Source organism: Parus major, chromosome 2, assembly GCF_001522545.3.
Source record: "Parus major isolate Abel chromosome 2, Parus_major1.1, whole genome shotgun sequence".
Lineage (NCBI taxonomy): Eukaryota > Metazoa > Chordata > Aves > Passeriformes > Paridae > Parus > Parus major.
Window position 1 is genome coordinate 120,499,847 of NC_031769.1, and position 21,625 is coordinate 120,521,471.

General features: G+C 35.3%; 1 protein-coding gene across 3 annotated transcripts in view; it reads left to right on the plus strand.

Moving 5' to 3' along the window:
• Window positions 1-21,625, plus strand: part of HNF4G (hepatocyte nuclear factor 4 gamma) — a 60,028-nt gene that overhangs the window by 19,373 nt on the left and 19,030 nt on the right. The window contains exons 2-3 of one of the 3 annotated variants that reach the window (XM_015620079.3): window positions 5,977-6,082; window positions 19,359-19,440. Coding sequence is in view for 1 of the 3 variants with exons in the window: in XM_015620076.2 (XP_015475562.1) it covers window positions 20,763-20,880 (118 nt within the window). In the remaining 2 variants the exon portion in view is untranslated. Of the gene's footprint in view, window positions 1-5,976; window positions 6,083-19,358; window positions 19,441-20,692; window positions 20,881-21,625 lie in introns of those variants that run through there. The other 2 variants (XM_015620078.3, XM_015620076.2) reach the window with 2 other exon arrangements.

Sequence of the window (21,625 nt, forward strand, 5' to 3'; positions counted from 1 at the left end):
AGAATTTATAATGCATTTATTTATAGCAAATTCAAATTCTTATCATAGTAGTCTAGAGAACACTTAGGACTAGGGTCAGATTTTCAAGCATCAAAAGTTGTAATTAGATGTCTGTTAAAATACATTCTACCTATTTTATGTGATGTGTGTAAACTGATCATCTTGTCTGTTGGCAAAAAGGAAGAGTGATCAAAACCATCACAAATAGTTGTGGTTGCTAGTTCTCTTTCCTTTTGAGAATGGTGGTACAATTACTATTGTTGCTCTGTGTGTGTGTGTGTGTGTGTATGAGGAAGTTTTGGTTTGGAAAAGTTGCTGCACTAGATAAGTGCTCTTATTCAGCTTCTTCTGAATGCCAGCAATGCTGTTCTTCCTTCCCTTTTTTATTCTTTCAGTTGAGGATATTTTTCAGCTTGATGGTTCCCAGCAGGGTGGGGCCAGTCATTATCAAGAACTATGGGTACTCTAAGTGCATATTTGCGTCTTAAGGTGCCTGAACACTTCTGAAAAGTCTCCACAGCTCCTTTTTTTGTGGGGATATTTCATCTTCTGATGATTTGTGTATTGTTGATACATGTTTCAGTTTGTCCATTGATATTTTGTTGAGGAAATTAGTTATAAGCAGTCCTATGTGTACCACCTTTCACAGTCTTTGTATACCACCTTTAGTTTTTAGAACTGGTGGAGGCAGAACATTCTCTGTGAAAGGAACATTGGCAGAGTGGTATATCTCAGGGTTTCTTCTGATTTCTTTTTGTCTCATCTCATCTCATCTCATCTCATCTCATCTCATCTCATCTCATCTCATCTCATCTCATCTCATCTCATTATTTCAGTTAATTTTTTAATACTAGATACTGCTTTGTTCAATGTTGTCTATACCATGTCTTCCAATAATTAAAATACTGTTTCCACTAAAATTATGGGGAGCTTATAAACAAATTAGAAAATATTTTTGCGGCATAAAACAATTGCAGTTTCCTTTTTATGCCAGAAAAACCCTGAAAATATTATTTTCTTGGTCTGACTAAGATTTGATTATCTTTTATCAGTCTTTCATTCAAGCCATCATCTGAATATTGTCCTCAGACTCATGTGAGCTCCTATTTCTAGACTTAAGTTTATTTCTGTGTTCAAATTTGTCTTCTCTAATTCTCCTTTTTACTATGAGCAATAGATAGCTTTCTTCATCAGCTTGTTTGAAAAAATTGTCCTGAATGCTACATATTTTTTTAAGACTAAAGGAATTGTGTCCTTTGTCCCTTGTTATTGCCTGGGAGATAGTACGTGTTGCTATTGTTTGAGATGTAGTGCTGCTTTGTAATAATTTGCACATTTTGTGTGTGCATTTGGTTACTGAATGGTGTACTTTATGACTACATTCAGTTAAATATTGTAAGTTTATTGTGTGATCATATTTGTTTAGCTTAATGTAAATATGTTGGAAAATGAAGAACAGTGGCTTGATTTTCTGACCTACTAACATTTTTCATAGAATTAATACCATTTTCTTTTACATATTTCTGATGAACAATGGTTTCAGCAAGGAACTTGTCAGAGTGAGAGGTAAAAGTCTGTGTTCATTAACTCAGAAAAATAAAAGCTTAATAAGACTATGAAGAGTAAGGAACAAGAGGATGGACATGAAAGGGTAGCAGAATAAAAAATTTCAGGGACTTGGGTGACTTGTGAGACATGATTAATCTCATACAGAGATTGTAAAAAAGCTTTTTAATCATTCTTCTCCTCACTGGTCACAAGTTCCCAAAGAGAAAAAAGGTTAATCTTGTTGGCTGGTTGGGCATGTGGAAGGCACTGTACTTCAGCTCTGGACCTAAAATGCTGTTGGGTAGAGAAGAGGAAATGAATTGGAAGAAATGGATGTAAATGTAAACCTGGTTTTGATGTTGTATCTAATTATTGTTAGAGATAGAAAATTTCTAATTTTCTTAAGTTTTAAAGAACCATTTTAAGCTTTAATTAACAATTTTTCATAATTCAATTAATTATTATTGTCTTCATTTTAACAACTAGCTTGATCCCTTGTTTTTTATTTTTCACTGTCATTGTTTTGTAGATGCTTTTTCAGAAAGTGTATATATTAATCAAATTTATGACTTAGACTAGTAGTTACCATTCTTGTCAGGCCTTCTTTATGATGTTTCTATAATGATTAAAGGATTAATATGGTGAATGTTTACAAAATTCTGGAAGTTTTCTTCTTGCAAATGCCACATTTAAACTTGCTTTATTTATAAAAACGCATATGTTGCAACTTCTAACTTATCATCACATTTCCTTAAAGATAATGAGATTGCATTGAAACAGGATCCTATATAAATATGTGTATATTTAGATATGTGCATTTGCATAGCCTTCTATAACTCCTTGTGTACACAACAGCATTCTCTCTCTCTCTATATATATATATTTGTTGAAAATAAAACTGTAATGTAAATTTGTAAGCATTAATTTTTCTATATATTTTGTTACTTTACAGTATCCAGATAAATTTGTATTGATTTTCATTTTGGAACTAAAATTGTAACTATTAATGTGACACTATTTGCTTGTCCAAGATCTCAGTGCCAGGTTTTTCTATTAAGATTAGGTAAAGTACATGTTGGCTACATTTAACTATGAGTTTTTAGAATAGTTTAAACATGTAGGTAAACGAGCCACAGTATATATAGGCAGTGTAGGGTTTTTTTAAAAGGTCATCTGTGTAAGTTCAGCTGCAAATAACTTTTTTCTTGCCAGTCGTCTTGTTGCTATTATTTATGTTATGAAAATTCCATTAAAATATATTAAAAATGTTTTCATATTTTTTATGGCTGGATAATTCAGACCACATTATTGACACTGTTTAGTGATTTATTTTTAGCTTCTTTATTCAGAAATGTCTTCTAAATTTAGGGAGGCATAAAGTTGACAAAAAGCTACATATGATTTTCCAACCCTCTTCCAAATGCCTGACTTTGTCAAGAGTACAAAATTATGTAGCAGAGAGTAAAATATGGATTGAGAAAGATTCAATCATCCTGAAAGACCCACTGCTTTGTTTTGTGTTTTGGTTTATTCCCATTATTTTTTTCTTTTTTCTTTTTTTTTTTCTCTATAAGTCCATGTTTTGTTTCCCCCCCCTTTTAAGCAAAATTATGTGATTTATCATAGTGCTTTACTTTGGATCCTAGCTCACTGAAATAATTCAACACATAGCTCTTTTTTATTGTGCTTTTATTTCAGCAGGCTGGTTTTTTGCACAAAGGGATAGTGTTTGGACACCTGAAAATTCAGATGAAAGGGAGAACTTTTATCTGAGTAGTTTTTGACCAACTTTTCTAAGTAGAGCATTCTATTTGTAGAAGTTTGGCAATCTATATATATTTTCTACGTGTTGGATGCACTTGCTTGTGCAGACACAACCTGTTGTATGTTTACAATATTAATGCAGAATATCACATGTTATCTGGGTTGCTTCATTTATGTGTTCTGAGTAGTTGCTACTTTATGGCCAGGCTTCCACATTTGTGCATCTCATTCCAGTTTGAAAGATGACAGATACCCAGAGCTCAATGTAGAGAAACAAACCCCTGCTGAAATCTGCAGTAAAACCAATCTGTCTGATAAAACGCTGACCAAAAGAGTGAATATCTTTAGAAAAATCTGAAGATGGAGACACCAAGAGAAGAACATGCAACAGATTTCAGATTGACATAGAAGGAGTTGTAGAGCTAACTAATCACTGATCACAGTACACTATAGTTAGTACAGCTTTAATTTAATTTAATTTAATTTAATTTGTTAAGTATTTGGGGGAGACAGAATTCTGATTTGCCATTAGATTCACAAGTATGTAGTTAGATCTTAAATAACTTTCTTACCACTAAGCGTATGTCTACAGTCTAATAACAACAGCCCTCAAATACCATTTGATGTTTCCAGATAATTTGGATGGTATATTCAAAGGCTAAGGAACATATTCACATGTTTTAAGACAACCTCAGTGCATCCATGCAATTTTTTCATTGTATCTAACTCACGTGTGAGTAGATTTGGGCTGAATTTGTAAAGCCTTCTTTTCTCCCTTAAAACTGGTTTTTCTTTCTGTGAGGGCTTTTTATTTGGTTTTGTTGTTATTGTTTTTGTTGGGGATTTTTTGGTGTTTTTTTGGTGTTTTTTTGTTTTTGTTTTTGTTTTTTGCACAGTTCACGGGAAGCAGGCTTTAAAACATTGGGCATGAGTCTGAGAGTAATAATAACCATGGATCTGAGGCAGAGGAGAATTAGTAGCAGCTCCAGGTATCAGTGGGTGCGAAGGTCTCTGTCATTAAGGACCACACTAAATAAACATGCTGGGATATGATTGCTTTATTGCTCTTTGCTCATTTTATGTCATTTTATTGCCCTACTAATGACTATAGAATTAGGTGTGTAAGGGAGTTCTGATAATGTAGAACTAAAAGAGGTACATAGACAAGTGTGTGCTTCCTGTAGAGATTCCAAGTTCTCATCGTGGATGATGGAGAGACTAATTTACCTTGCATAGATGAGTGAGGATAGGCAGGGAGGCAGAGAGGGACCTCAAGAGCAGCTCCATTTCTAGGCTTCATCCTCACTTCAGTACCCCTGATGATTTCTATGTGCCTTTATAGTGATCCCACTGGGAGAGACTGTGTCATTTCAAGTAGAGTTTTTTTCCCTCCACTATTAGCCAAATGATATATTACTGATCCAGGGGCTATACGTGTAAATACGCAGATAAGAATGAAATTTATATATGTTGAATTGTTGAATAAAATAATCTAATTTATGGTAATGCCAGAATTAATCTTACATGCTGGTCTAACAGTATCACTTCTGAGGACAGAAAGTACTGATGGGCTAATAATTTTACTGCTTTCTATTTTGCATGCACTGCAGTTTACAAAATCAATAAAGAATGTAGTACCTCAGCAGACTTACAATTTAGACTGTAAGAATCTCTGTTCTTGACTAAAGTCCTGTTGTATCTAAATAAGGGGAGCTAGTTCCATCCCTGGTATTTAGAAGTGATTTTCTGTGTTGTCACTTTCTTCCAAGGGAAACTAAGGATGTATTACCCATAAGGTTTCAAGTAATGTAAATGGCAAAGCAAAGAATGCTGCTGAAGCAGGTGGATATTTTTGAAATATGAAAAGCTAAAAATGGTGTGCTTTTATTTGGATCTTAAGAGCATGAAGTTATATTTGGGGTGCAGAAAGCAAATTGTCTTTCAGAACTTTATGACTGACCGGTGCATAGTTTGGATTTAAGAGTTGCTCATAAATGCATAGACTACACATACATAAGAATGTATAGAGTTAATAGGCAACATTGAAATAAATATATATAAAACAATAAATAGGTAGTGCCTGCCTAGCTAAAGCTTAGCATTTAAAAGTGCAGTTCACCCCACCCAAGAAAAGTCAGCAAGGCTGCAAGAGTTGTAAAGTAGTTCTCAAGGTGACTACAAAATGTCCCTTTGTTACTTTCATGCCTTCATCCTTCTTGAAATGCTGTGCACGCAGTCAAATTAAAATTGTTTTTCTTTCAGGCTTTTCTACTACAAATCCTGTTTTACTATGTAGTTTACCCAGTTTACCTAAACATTAGTCATCCAAAGAGCAGGGGATCTTTTATTCATATGCTTCTATGTCAAGAGAACTGCAGTCTTAAAAACCATTTTGTCTTCTATTCCCTATGTGTAATCCTTCCAGATAGTATTTCAAGACACTGTATAAATTCTATGCTTTTTTACTCTACAAGTGGAAGAAAATCTGGCATCAATGTTGTCTGATGAATTAAGCATTTTCTTTAATCTTCAGAAATGCCTTTATACCTTGAATGAAAGAACTGTATTCTCAACCTTTATAATCCAAATAAGAATTTTATTTAGGAGCACAGTTGGTTTGCATTGCAGGTATTGTAGCATTTATTTTACTCTTATTGGCTGCAGGTATTACCTAGAAAGAAGGATGGAAACACAGCCTAGGAAATCAGCCTTTCCTCATCTGTGTTTGAAGGACTGAAGTCTCTGTGCTTTGTTGTTTTCTTTTTTGAATGTAAGTAAAGTTTTGCTGCATGCTTCACTAATCTCCTTGCTTGCTAGAGACTGTATCATCACATGACATATTTCAACATGCCTCTCACTCAGAAACTGATGTCTGTTTAGAGATGAATCAGTTGTGAAGATAATGTGCTTCTGAAAGCCTTATAAATACCTACGAAACTGGAGAAGTTGGTGGTAGGTTGGTGGAAGATATGCCCACCCCAAAAATTTTTGCTGAATGGTATCAGTATTTTGTCCACCCAAGGCTGTGTGCACTCCTCATCAGGCAATCGTTCCCTCATCATATCTTAGTACTTTCTCCAGTTCAGATTTTCCAATATCCTTCGGAGAAAAGTTGGAAGACCTGTGAGCCACTAGTTATTTCTTTATTTTTTTTAATTCGCATGCTTTAGTCAGCTAATTAAGGACTTCACAACTCTAACATGTATTGACCATGAGGAAATTATACTTGAAAGCTGGTGGTTTTTTCTACTGATTTCATTAGACTTTGAATGACCAGACATTCTTCAGTTCTGGGCCTTAAATATACATCACTTGAAAAAATATTCTTCCCCTTTCTTCTTGTTAAGTGAATTCTACCTTGAGTATTTTTCTCTGTCCCCCAGTGAGCTCCATGATTCTTGTTCCTTTCTACTCAGCAGCAGCTTATGTTTTGAATTCAGTCCCACTTGGTTCAAGATGATTTTTTTTTCCCAAATTTTTCATGTTTAATAACACTACTTTTGCTCAATTTGTGAAAACATCTTTTGGACTTGTTACAATTTGGTTTTCTGCCAGGGATAGTTCCAAAGAAGAGAAAATGATGGGCAAAGGAAATGATGGTGGTGTACATCTTATTTGCAATTCTAATAACAGCTTTGTGAATTTGAACACATTAGTAAAGAGCACTTCATTCAAGTGCATATTACCACAGATCTTGCTAAACATGCCTAAGAATAATACTGTTCCAATCTGGGCAAATTAGATGGATAACATCATTTACAGCAGTTGTTAATTATGCATCAACTTAATCACAGCATAATTCTGTTAATTGCTTATCACAATGAGGTTAACTTTCTGTCATTTATATTTCTTTAATTTTTAATTAGAATAATACACTTGATATCTTTCACTGGCCACTTTATAAAAAAGTAGTCATGATGCAAATATTCAGCACAATAAGACTAGAAGAGATCTCCTGAGTCACCAATTTGGCTGACATCACCAGCCCATATATACCTTTCATAAATTTTTCTCCATGTTTAAAACCAGCAAGGTTCCTTGCCTCTGCTGCCCAAATGGAGGAGGTTTGTTGCAGTGCCATAACCCTGACATGTTTAGAAGCTTTCCACCTGCCAGCCTCAAATTTATGCTTTTGTTCTTATGGCAGAATTGTTTTATTGTCTAAATAAGTTTTTCCCCTATGTAGCTTACAGCGCGTGATTTATTTGTAGAATAAACTCCGTCTCAATTTTCACTTCCCTGAGATGGGCAAACCAACTCCTTTTAGTCTCCTTCAGTAAGATCTACATTCTCGTGCCCTGAACATGGATGGCAAGCCATTAGTGCTCCTTAATTCCAGCTGTAATGGCAGCTTTTAACTCCGCTTCTCGCATAGATGGAAGCAGAAATGCCATTCACTGTCAGATGAATGACAGATAGCAGAAGGTGTAGATGAGTTCTCCTGGCTGTAGGAAACGAGTCCATAAGTGATTGGCTGGCTTCTTATTCTGGCTAAATTAACAGATATGGCAGTGTCCTAATTATAGCTGTTTGAGACACCTAAGTCACTTTTTTTCAAACCAAGTCCATCATGGTAATTTTATTTATGTATACACCTGAAAAATAGAGAGTGCTATTAATGCTAGTAATTTAGCTTGGGCAGGCTAGAAAGCTGTTGTGTTTCTTAAGGAATAAAAATTTCATTAAAAATTGTGACACTGGCAAACAACTGGGAAGATAATTAGAGAACTAGCTAGGAAAAAACTGTGCTGTGAAGAACCAGTGAGTCTTGGTAGACAGCAAGCAAAGCATGACCCAGCAGTAAATCCCAGAAGAGGGCAAACAGCATCTTGGGATGGGGTATTAGCAGGGCTCAGGGAAACTATTATTTCCTTTTACTCAGCACTTGTTTGGTGACATCCAAATGTGTGCATCGTTACACAGTCACTCTCTTCTTTCTGCGAGGAAATAAATGGGTTAAATGAAGAAAGTTCAGTGGAGGGCCACCATGATGGTAGAAGGCTGACACATCTGACCAGCTGAGGAGAAGCTAAAGAACCAGAGCTTTTTCAGCCTAGAGATGGCTTTGTGGGAGAGACCCTCACAGCAGCCTCTGGTACCTCAAGGCTGTTTGTGGAAAGATGGACTTTCACTGTGGTGCAGATAAGAGGGTTATGATGGCTAAGACGACTGAAAGACTATGGATGTAAGTTGAAATAGCAGTATTTCAAACTGAATATAAGGAAAAAAATTCCCATTGTGAGAACCAGGTCCAGTAGGAAAACAGAGTGCCCAGAGAGGTTAGGCAGTGTTCATTCTTCAAAGTATTTTTGAATATGAGAATTTTAAGTGCTTAGCAACCTGGTGTGACCTGCATTGAGAAGAAAGTTGAACCTGATGATCTCATTAGAACCTTGAAGTAAAAGATTAAGAATGTATTCTAGATTCCTTATGTCCATAGTAGTATTTGATACAGTTCCTCCTTTTGAACAGATAAAACTTGCTAATGGATATTATACAAATACCCAGTCATTTAGTTCTCTCCTGTATCTCTTCTTTCTTGACTGGGTTTTTTATTCAGATCCCTTTCAGAAAATAACTCTCAAAGAAATATTTTTGTTTAAATTTTAATTTTTTGTTCCTCTTTTTCTTTCTCTTTTTCTTTCTCTTTTTCCTTTTTCTTTTTCCTTTTCTTTTTCTTCCTTCACTTAAAAACAATGTGATACAGCAATCGGCTACAATATTACTTTAATCATTTTAATTCACTTCAGTCTTGGAAATTAGCAAAGAGCCCAGAATCCTGTTTCACCTTTGAATATTTGTTTTTCTCTCCTAAATAATGACTTCACTTATGTAAAATCAAACTGATTACAGAAAAGATTGTGTATTCATGTTTTTTTATTATTTAGTATTTTTAGTATTCAATGATTCTGAACACTTTGGATTCCTAAAGTAATTACTTCTGCCACACTTCCTAGGAATGGTTGGTTTTCAAATATTTTTTAGCTGTTCTTTTCAAGATGACAGTAGACAATAGTACTGCAGTTTTGTTTCTTTTTATTCTCCCAAGAACACTATGTAGATCAAATGAGACAAGTCACATTAGTCTTCAACTGGAAAATATTATGACATTTCCTATCCCTAAAATTTATTATATGTAAAAAAAAAAAAGTAAGTGTAACAAAGAAGTTCCAGTGTTGTTTAGAGTTTTACTTACTCAAAAGCCCAGGCAAGTTTCAGTGAGAAGTACCATCTTTTTTAGACTAAGCAGGACTTTCACTTCAAACAGCCAACACTGCTATTCTTTTTGGTTCGGCTGTTAAGTTGTTGATAGATTTAGCAGTCAGACGCTACAACTTCTAGACTTTGTAGACCTTGAATCACCTTAAGAAGAAAATTGTGTTTTAGTCCTATTTTTCCACTCACCTGGAGATTCTGAAAGTTTTCAAATAGCTTTTTTTTGGATGTGTAATCTACTTTAACATAAATGGGATACACCCAGTAGTGACATTTCCATCACTGAAGTGAAGTCACCTTAACTGCTACTGACTCAGCTTTCCAGATTCCTAAGCAAGTAGTTATTTTTGATTAGGACAGTCTTTTCTACTGCTTCTTTTATGAAGTTGAAGGACTACATTTTCACAGGAAGTTACTTCTGCCATTTTTGTTAATCAGATAGGAATATTTAAATATTAATGTGTTTTAAATGCCAATTTATTAACAGAACTCAGCAAAAGCACGCTGTCCCCTTAGATATTTTCTCACGTGTCAAGTTAAAGCAATGTTATCTAGAAGATTAATCAATATTAGGTGTTGTCAGGGCATTTAATCAGTAACAAGTACAGTTCACAGCTGCCTTTTCTCCTTAATCATATGATGAGATGTTTATCTTTACTGCATTGTTCTAAAGAAAACTCCAAAACTTTGGAGTGCAGCAACTTTTATGTGTCTTTGGAGATAAATTTAACAAATCTATTGTGATTTCTCCTTTTTATCCAAGTAGAGTGTAGCTTTGAGAAGGCAGCTTAACTTCAAGCTGTTCTAGGACTGTGTTTATGCATCGCAGTCCTGGCCCAGGAGATGCATTTGAACAGTGTCCTAGCAAGGTGGGGAAGTGACCCGTGTTCTTGCATACCTTGTATTTCTGGTTGTCAGGTCAGAGGAGGTGTCAGACAGGAAAAGAACCTGTGTGCTTGGTGCATCTTCTAAAAAAAATTATAGTCCTGTCCTTTGGTAGTGGGGATTTTGAGTACCCATTCACAAACCAGGGATGCAGGCAAGACCATGCAGGAAAACTGTCCCCCATTCAGATGTAGTAACTTAAAAATGAAACTAAAAATAACTTAAATTAAGAACATTCCTCAGAAAGTGACAAAGAAAATATTAAGTCTGATTACGTTAATCCTCAGTTGGTATAATGGATCATTTTATGATTTCACACATTGCCATTTTTGTGAAGTTGGCTGACTCTTTTCTTGAAGCTCATATCTGAAATATATTTTAAGTTGGTGAAAACATTAATTATTGAACTAAGACATTAAACATATTTTAATTATTATTTTTTTAAGATATAAAGGATGTTTTTCCTGGTATTCATAAGCTGTAGCAGTTGTGCTGTATGGTATATTTTCAATTTTGAGAACATGCTCTAGTGGAAGGTGTAGGAGGTGTGTCTCCATTGAGGCCCTTCACCTTCAGCTTTCTTCTCAGATTTTAGGGAGTCATTTGTATAGATTCACCTCACTTAACTCTAGGTGTTTCAGCTGTTTGAGCTCTTTAGTTAGACAGCCAGTGGGAGGAAATGGAAGTAATTCACTTCAACCTCCTGTTAAAGATAAGTTTGAGGACTCTGTTTAGATGTGCATGTTTCTGATCATTATATACAAAGGGAATTGAATGTTTGGTTTGTGTGCAGGCAACTGTATTGTAGACACGTGGACTCAAGTGTCGTAAACACTATCTTTAGTTGTCCTTTGCCTCATTTCTCTGTTTATTAAAAGGGGACTAGAGTTTGTCCCTCTCTCACAGATGGGGAAACAATGTAACTGATTGCAAAGTTCTCAGATAAAATGATGGAGCCTTCCTACATGAATACATTAAAAACAAGGAATACAGCCGCACGAATGTTGTTCAGGTCTAGAAAATCCATGCAGACCCAATTGTTATCTATACTATTGGAGGTAAACTTCATCATGTAACCTGCATTTTTGCAGCTACACATAATTTTTCTTTTATCTTGATGACTTGCATTGTGTTTTTATGCATAACTACACTTGTGACCATTTCTCAAAGTTTTCTCTTACTTCCTTTAAAGATAGAGACTAATTAAAACCTTGCTAGATCACTTCTCTCATATCTTCCATGCCAGTGAGTTTTTTTTTGCTCAGCTCAATTAGTGTTTTGGCTTCATTAGTTAAAAGAGATGCAGCCAAACTTACTTTGCAATATTTATCATCAGCTTTTAAAATGGACTTCTACTGATTTTGAGCTTGTTAAAATCACTGTTCAAAATCTGCTTGGGGCATATATATATATGGACTTCTGTGGAGGCAGTATTTAATGTTTTGTTCCTACCTGGGAACACACCTAACCTAAATTAAAGAGATAACCACTGGCCAGCTGAAGAGCATCTGTATGTGTACAACAAAGCAAAGACTTGAGCTACTTCTCCAGAGGATTCTGCTTTGTGCTCACTGAATTTGAATCTGAATTTTCTGTGCTTACAATATAGATGTGTCTGCCAAACACATATAAAGATACCAGGTGTCCTTCACTTCCCTGATTCTTGAGACAGCCTGTTTGAATTTTCAAGGAGATACTGTTGTCAGTTCATGTCTAGTGAAAGCAAGAATTCCTTTGGTCTCTTAAGAAATGTAATGTAATAATTTTAGGCAGAAGGCTTCAGGAAGACCTTATAGCAGGCCTCAGTACCTGAAGGTGGCCTGTAAGAGGACTTGAGAGGGATTTTTTCTAAGAGCATGCAGTGATAGGACAAGGAGAAAAGGATTAAAACCAAAAGACATGGGTTTAGATTGCATATTAGGAAGAACTTCTTTACTGTGAGGATGGTAAAACACTGTCCAGAGAAGCTGTGGATGCCCCATCCTTGGAAGAGTTCAAGGTCAGGCTGGATGGAGCTTTGAGCAACCTGGTCTAGTGAAAGGTGTCCGTGCCCATGGCAGAGGAGTTGTAACTAAATGATCTTTAAGGTCTTCTTCAACCTTAACACTTCTATGGTTTTATGAAAATCAGGATTTTGTACACACATGCCTTCCTAGTCTGTGAGTTGTTGTAAAAACTTACTTATTTGATGCATAAAATTGAGTTATTTTGATGCTTTAAAGAGCTCATCCAAAATATGGTTAAAACAAAGAATATGCCTTTATGCTTTCACATTGTTCTTTTGTTCAAGGACAATTTGAAGTTTTTGTTTGCTTGTCATAGTTTCACTCGAAACTGATAGTCTTTAATGTGCTCTGAAATTCTCATTAACTCATTTTAACAATTAAAGAAATTGATAAGCTAAGCATAACCATGCTAGTGTCTTGGAAGAGTTAAACTGAGTGTGTTGACACAACGTTCTTTCTGCAGGAATGAGATGAGTCAGCTTCGGCTGTAGTTAAAAATTTTAATTTTAGACAGAGTAACTGAAAATAATGGCACTTGCCTGACTATTCAGTCATTTAATTAGCTGTTTGCGTATGACCAAGGGTTGTATAGTCACTAGCATGGGCAGAAATGTACTGAGTTTGTTTTGAAATGTTATATAGAATATGTAACTCATTCAGCAGGGGATAGAATATAGAAATTAGAAGACTTGCTATGATTAATTGATCACAAAGAAAGATTCCAGGCAAGCTGAAAAAAAAGGAATACCAAACAAACCTTGCCTTTATACTGGTTAACCTCTTTTTGAACTCTTTTATTGTGTATGACAAAGGCAAGTGTGTTTATCTGTAGAAAAAAAATCTCATTATATGGTATTTCTAAGATAACTGTGGGTAAATTGTAAGTTAATTTTATCTAACTAGCTATATAAAACATTGTTTATGAGCAAGTTTGCATAAAACCTGCCAAGAAGGCTTGTTAAGAAATTACTAATCACCTGAGGATGACTGAACAGGAGTGCTTAGTCTTACTTATCAGTAGCCTGATGGTTTGGTTTTATCTTATTCCTGAACTCTTTCCTCTTCTCATTTCACTCTGCTCTCCAGGACAACTCTCTGATTAATTTTCCTGTGTGTACCAGAAAATAATAAGTTACCTGATTTAAGCAAATAATTAACAAGTGTATCCAGTCATTTAACTGTACCTCAGCAAATCTCACCACAAAATTCTATGGTACAAAAATCCTTTAAGCCCTCTAAATGGTCAACATTTAGTGAGCTTTCAAGAATAAAATGAACTAAAGAATATTAAGGTAAAATAGAAATAAGTACTAAAGTCTACTTAATAGTAATTTGCATACCTAATGGTAAACCTAATCTGTTACAATGTAAAGCAAAAGTATCCTGGTTTTTATTCTTCCTTCAGATAAATATGCACAATTTTCTAATAGTGTCTGCTAACCTCAGATAGGGTTAGGAAAGCTACTGTTAATCTGGACACAAAGCAAGTACAGAAATTGACTGAACTGGCAAAATACAAATTTGCTATTAGTTCACAGAGAGAATGGACAATACAACGTGAAGAATTACTAAGAATCTGGATGTAGGAGGGAGACTTTCCCCCTGTCAGATTAATTTTTGTAGGTATACTCAGTGATAATTCCAGAGGCAAATTCATCTGTCACGAAAATATTGACAATAAAATCCTGTGTGTTCCTACTTATATAGAAACATCTGTGTACATAGAACAAGATTTTAAATCTGCATAACATTTGATATCTACGTGGCTTGGAATCTACTGTGGACATTCTCCTGGAATGGCTAGGCAAAGGAACATAACTGTGTCCTCAGTCTTTACTGCCTAGCCCTTGTATCTGGCATACTGTGTTCTGACTGAATAGAAAATATTAGGATACACTAGACTAGATGAGATTGGAACAGAATAGAATGTCCCAGTTGAAAGGGACTTAGAACAGCTATTTAGTCTAACTGCCTGACCAAATAATCACTGATCAAATTAAAACCTTGATGAGCATTGTTCAAATGCCTCATAGACACTGGCAGGCCTAGAGCACTGATCACCTCTCTGGAAAATCTTACATGTTCAACCACCCTCTGGTAAAAAAAATTATTCCCAATGTCCACTCTAAACCTCCCCTGACACAGCTTTGAACCATTCCCATTCACCCTATCTGGATATAAGGGAGATCAGCATCTCCATCCTCTCCACTTCCTGTCTTCAGAAAGCTGTAGAGAGCAATGAGGACATCCCTCAGCCTCCTTTATGAATGACTGTCTTCAAGCTTCCACTTGACCATTACTCATCCTTCTGAATCTTCCCATGAAATGTGCTACTTCAACTGTGCCATCGTGGCCTTGGCTCTTCCATTACCCTGACACAATGCTCTCCCTCAGTGCAGCTGTGCAGCTAGCTGTTGACATTTAGTGATGGCCCGTAATGCAATGGTCCATGATTGACCTCTTGGCTATGAGATGGCTTTTCTTTGAATATTTCATACAGGTGGCATTATTTGCTAAAAGGCTGTCACAGATGCACCATGGGTTTCACTAAACCATTGACAAACAGTAGCATGGGACAGCTGCAAAATGAAGATACTGTCTTAATAATTTTGCTCTGTGAAGATTGTGAGTGAATATAATGTGGGAATCATCCTCAAAACACCTTTCTGTTAAAGAGAGAGCACAACTGAGGGTTTGTGAACTGCAATGTGTCTTATACTTTGTGAGATGCTACCCAGCTCACTCATTGATATATGTGTGCATGTGTAAGTGATAAATAAAGTCAAATAAACCAGATAGCTTTGTCTACCTTCACCTTAAGAGTGGATGTAACATCTCTTTGCATATGACACCATTATATTACTGTTTCTATCCTAGCATCATATCCCCTCAATGACACTGTGGTATATAAAGCGAATAAATAAATCATTTATCCTTTTAGAATAAGATGGAGCAAATTATACTTGGAATAGAGAGGGAGAATCTGAAAGCAGGCTATGACCTCAGCAAGTGTAAATTATCCTTAAAATTATCCTGCAGCAACTATTCTTCAGGCTCAAAAAATTTTAGAGCTTTCATACTTCTTTGATATTTCCCCTCAGCTACTGACAGGGCAAATACTAAAGTGGATGCAAGATTAAAATTGTAAATTGCTCATCAAAGAATTTGGAGTACTAGATCTCTTACTCAGCTTTGACACTCTGATGTAGATTCCTCATTGACATCTTAGTAACTATTTTGGGATTATTTCAAACTCTAAAGAGTGATGTAGGGTGGGTCCATAGTATTTGACAAGTCAGACACCAGGCATGTTCTTTGTTTTTTATATTTATTCACATTCATGACCATTGAAGTTGTAGCTGGTTATTCTGAAAGACAAATAATAGTTTAGGCCAAAAACATAAATATGAAGACAATCAGACCTCATGATAATTGTCCATTCCCTGTTATGCCAAAATGAAAAAAAAAAATAAACACAACCCTCAACATAACTTATAAAAGAAAGCTGTATATGCTGTATGTTAGAGTGGGGCTCAATGTAACAAATGACCAATTTAACTTAAAAAAGAGGCAAATTCAATATGTGCAAGAATCTGCTTTCTAAAGAATGCCTGGGGTGGTCTAAGTGTCTAAAAATGTGAGTAATGAACATTACTTAATGTTCATTACTCACTGAAATCCAGCTTAGCCTGGATTTCCCACAAAGATCTGCACTTCAGTTACACCTGGCATGATTTGTTGCAGCTAATCTTACCACCTTGCCTAATAAGCATGCTGTGAAAACCTGTTACTCAGTTCTGGTACTGACTTCTCCTTCCTAGTGTTTTGTTTAACCACTATATTTTTAGGACAAATAAAAAGTCTAAGTGCCATAAATTTACTTGTTGAAGGTGATGGTGCTGGGTTCGAGTAGTATGAAATGATGCCTTTGGTCACCTTAGTAGAAGCTTCTGTGCTGTATATTTGTTCTCATGATTGACAAATTATTCTTAAAAATCCTCTCACATTAACCAGCTCAAATCAACTTTGTCCTTGTTTAGCTCTGAACATTTTTGGGGGCGGGGGAGGGAGAGAGAGCATGACAACATTACAAGCCTTGCTGCAATATCTTTGTGTTGTAGAGGACTGTAGCCATGCCGTGTTTACGTCATGTTACCTAGGTGTTAAGCAAAAAGGCTATTATTTTTTGAAGAAGCTTGGTAATACACATTTATACTTTGATACACATTTATACTTTATAATTTGATTTTTAGATCTGATTCAACTTTTAACATTTTTATTTATTAAAAAAAAACCAAAACAAAACACCAGCAATGTCTATCAAATAAAGTCACAGTGTTACAAAGCTTTCCTTGTCAAACGTGGCAAAATTTTATGTTTTAGAATATAAGCAAACATTTCCCAGTCATTACTCATGGACCATTTATGAAGCACTTGGGGGTGGGTGTCAGCAGAGCTGATGTGATGGTGAGTAGCAGTGTTCTCACTGCCACTGAGGGTGTGTTCCAGGAGAGGGAAACTCAGTCTGTGGTATTATGTGGGTTTGTATCTTTGTAAGCCAAAGAGGAGATTGCTCACGGGTGTGAGGAAATTTTCACACTGCTTCCTGGGTAGCAAGCTTTTGGCAAATAAACTCTCTGGCTTGGAAGTTTGGATTTTACTATAGCAAGGAGGCATTCTGGCTCAGCTCGTATGGTTTCTTTAGGGATTTTTAGTATGGCCTCAGTGCATACCCTGTCCTACTCGTGCCAACTGTCAAGAGGGGAAACAGATCAAAATGTGTGTTTTGCCAGCATTCTGGATAATACAGGTTGCTGACAAAAATAGAATGCCTTCCAAGTATGTCCACCACAACTCACTGTACTTGCAAAGCAGGAAATAGAATGAAGGTGTGTTCTTACCCAGAATACATAGGAAACAAGAAAAAAAATACATTTGAATAAACACATTTTTTTGGCAACCTACATTTCTTACTAAGCGGAAAAGGTAAAAGGACATATTGCTACTTATTGGAAAAAAAAAAAGAAAAAAATAGAGAAAACCAAAACTGTTTCAGTAGTGATAGTTTCAGATTTGTTTTTAATATCAGGCTTTTATGGAAATAACCTTGATTTTGTTAGGTTGTGTTGTATTTTATACCACAGTCAGAAAGAATGATTACATTTAATATGGAGAGCTGAACAATTAACAGAGTTAATAGTCTTAAAGATAAGATAGGAATGCTTTCTGTATGTGATCCTGAGGTCATCAGTTTTAAAGAAAAAAAGCAAGAAAACCACAAAGAACAAAAGCATTATTGTGTAGCTTTCTCTTAACAATTACTGCAAAATTTACTTTGAGAAGTTATTTCTTACTTAAATTCACATTATCGCTTGTCTCAAAGAAGTGCTTAACAGTTTGACTAATTACACAGTTTTAAAACTTTTGCTTACCTTAGGCTGATATTTCTTGGGTGTCAGTAGTAGATGACTTGACTTAGACTATTTTATACTACAAGCTGCAGTGTCATTCAGAACTTGAAAAACAGTGCAGGTGTCCAACATGAAAAGAAATCTGTCTGAATATTAGTGAACAATATAAAGCTTGAACTGCCATAAGAGCAGAAGCTGTTCATCATCAGCTTCTTTCGTCAACTGCTCTAATTCCAGGACTGCATTCTAATTCACCTAAGGCTGAAAGAAAACATATTAATATTTTACCATAGTGATTTAGTATACATTAATTGTTCATGATGTACTTCATGATGCCAAAAAATCCCCCAGAAAGCACATTTTTATGAGTGAAAGATTTGACTGTAAGAAGTTTCCTTAGCAAAACATGAAAAAATAGTCTAAAGAATGTCTTTCCTATAGCCTACATTTTTCCATATTAAAAAATCAATTGAAATGAGTTTTTATATGACAGAAGTATGAAGGGTCAATTCATTCCCTCTCTTTAGCAGTCACTGAGGGACCTGTTTTGGCAGCATTGAAGAAGTTCTGCTAATAGCAGAGGGAATAGCAGGATTTGATCATGTCATACGTGATATCTTCCATCTTTCATTCATTCCCTTATTTTAAATTTACTTATATGCCAAAATGTTTTCAGGACTGGCATTTTGAAATAAAAAATATGCAATGGATATGCTTTTGGTATTAAAGAGCCAGATAATATTTATAGAACATATTATCAAAAAGTATACACTGAAGAACAATAGATAATTCTAGTTAACATGTAAGCCTTTTTATATTATGCTAAGTAGCATAATTGCCATATTAAGGCAATGAATCATTTGTTATGTAACAAGTAATTAGCTTTATAGAAAATACTATACAAATACAACAAATGGTTGTAGTAAATACAACAAATTCTGCTACAGAAGAAACTTTTCAAACTAAGCCATCAGGTAATATAAAATTATTCCATCTCACGATTAAATTACAGTGATTTCCTAAACAGTATTGGCTGTCAACAGGTAGCTTTTAATCAGTCTTATTTTAATATACTTCTTTAAGTAAAAGAAAAAAATATTAGGTGTGTTTAAAAACTGTGAAAACTTGTACACTTCCAGTACTCCAAAATGCCATTTTCTGAGTAATTGTTTTTCACAATTGTAAACAGAAAATATTCTAAAATTTCAACTGTATTCTTAAATATCTTTAAAATTGCTATTTTTTATATTATTTGTCTTCTGTTGTGTATGGGAAGTATTTGTGGTCCTATCAGTTGCTCTTTTTAAGAAGTAACTTTTGCATTTTTTTGATATCTCATTAACTATAATAATGGATGAATGGTTTAAAGGAAAATGAATAGCAGTAAGTTGAAAAGGACTGCCCCTGTGGAGACCCTCCAAAATCCAAGGTGAATTTTTTCAAACAGTAACACAACTGTAAATATGCTTTGGTTTAGGATAGGTCTGTGAATTATACAAGAATCCTGTTGTCATAATTATGTTACTAGGCTCTGCTGAAATCAGGAGGAGAACTGGCCTGAGACTGCATCTACATGTCCACAAGGAGCCAGGATGATTTATGACTCTCAGGTAACCCTGAGGACATGGATATTAGAAGGATGAATTTTGAAAGGCTTTTTTTCCTAGGTCTTTTGTGTAAATTTTCCTCCTTCATGGGTTACTTGTCTATCATAAATTCCTTTTTAAAATATTTGTTTATTTATTTATTTAATCAATGAGTTGGTTTACGGTGTCCTTTTACAACTACTTCTACTGAGTAGGAACTGCAGACACTTCTCCATTCAAATATGCATTTCAATGCTGTATATATAGTTACTAGCTAGCTCTTGTTAATTAGGCATAAACTGGGTAGTTTTCCTATATGTATAATCCTTATGTAACTGTTTTTCAGCAGTGTAAAGGGTAGTTTTCTGTAAAGAATGTATTGAGAATAATAACATTTGAAATTCTGCTATCCAACATTTAGAAGCATCAGATTAGCAAGTGAAATTCTGCTGTTCAGCTATATATTTGGCACAGATTCAAGCAGCTTTACAGGAGGGTTTTTAACTGGGTTTAACACGCCATGTTTATCAACTGATGAGGTGTAGACCAACCCAGAGATGCTTCATTACAGAGAAGGTGATTAATTTCTTTTCCTCCTGTACATCTGAGTGGTGCTTGGAAATGCCATGCAGCCATCACATCTTTTATGAAGAAGGGTTAGAGCAGGAAGCCACTGTCTGAGAGGCTGCAGGGTACAGTGTCTGGAGCCATTGCAGCAGCACAATGTGTGATGGAGGGGATTTATGAGCTGGCCTTGCTGCAGACTTGTGTGACTTGAAGCCTTGCTTAAGGATGCCTACACAGCTAAGTCATTGCCAATGGGAAAGAACACTAGGAGCTGTAAAATGGGAGATTTTACAACTGTCTTTTAAAATATGTAGGTGGGTGATTTGGGTATAGTTTGAGATAGTCCATAATCATATCACATTTCCTTATTGTTCTGAAGCCAGTGAGCAAAATACCATATGAAGTTACAGTCTCTACACAGAACAACCAGAGCAGTTTGTTTAGAACTGTTTGTACCACGCATTGACAGCAAAATGTGCAGCAAAGCATGAGGGATAGGAAGCTTCCTGCACGTCCTTGGGTTCTTGCAAGAACTGGAACCAATACAACTCCTGATAAGATTATTTCAAAAAGCATTCCAAGATTATCAGAAGGGTTGCACTGTATCATAAAAGAAAAAAAATACCCAGGTAAAATACAGCATGCAGAAGCACTTTTCCAGCTCCTCCCATTGCTGCACGTAAGTGACACAGTTATAGTTAACTTTGGATTATCAATCACTGTGAAACAGAATGGGAAGGTTGTACATTTGAACAGCTTTTTCACTGCTTTTGCATTCAATGATGCGGCTCTCAGAACCAGTACTGGACATGGAAATGGCAAACTACAGTGAAGTTTTAGATCCGACTTATACAGCACTGGAGTTCGAAACTATGCAGATTCTGTATAATGGCAATGGTGAGTTCTTTCCTGTGAGGCAAGTTCAAGCCAGTTAACAGAAAAAGTGAAGTATAGTAATGCTATAAGGTGTTAGTTAAATGTTTTATTAATGGAGCATTTGGGGGTTGTTTTCAAACTACAAATCTGCTCTCTTACACTTCATCGCTGACTCTGAGTTAGTAACATTATAATTCTTTAAGGAAAATAAAAGAGAGGTTATATATAATAAAGTAGCTGTACTGTCACCAGTCAGTTAATCAAAAGGAAAAAATGGTCTATTCAGCAGTTGTTTTATTTACCGTAAGACGAATGAATAACTAGTATTGACAATTTGGACGTGGAAGTGTATTTAGTACATAATTTTCAGAAGAACAGGACAAAATTCTCCAGAAGTTTGTGAAAAATATTAGCTACTGTTTCTTCATGCCTAACTTCTAATTGGACATTTTTTTATTTAAGTGTTAATTTAGCCTTTCTAGCTAAGTGTATATATGCACAAGAGTGATTTTAAAAGAATCATATCGGCTTCCTAGAGGATAATGTTTAGCTGAGAAGAAGTATTTGCATTTGGCTAATGTAACACTTTAGACAGATTTTTTAATATGCAATTTTTGAGAAGTTTTGTCAATAATTTATGCTTGAAATGGAAAGCATACTGTTCCATTCTTCCATTGAGTACTGGCAAAAAAAAAAGTGAATAAAGGTATTAGGCAAGTTAAACTACTCAAAAATGGCCTTTCAGATATTTTAATACACTAAATAT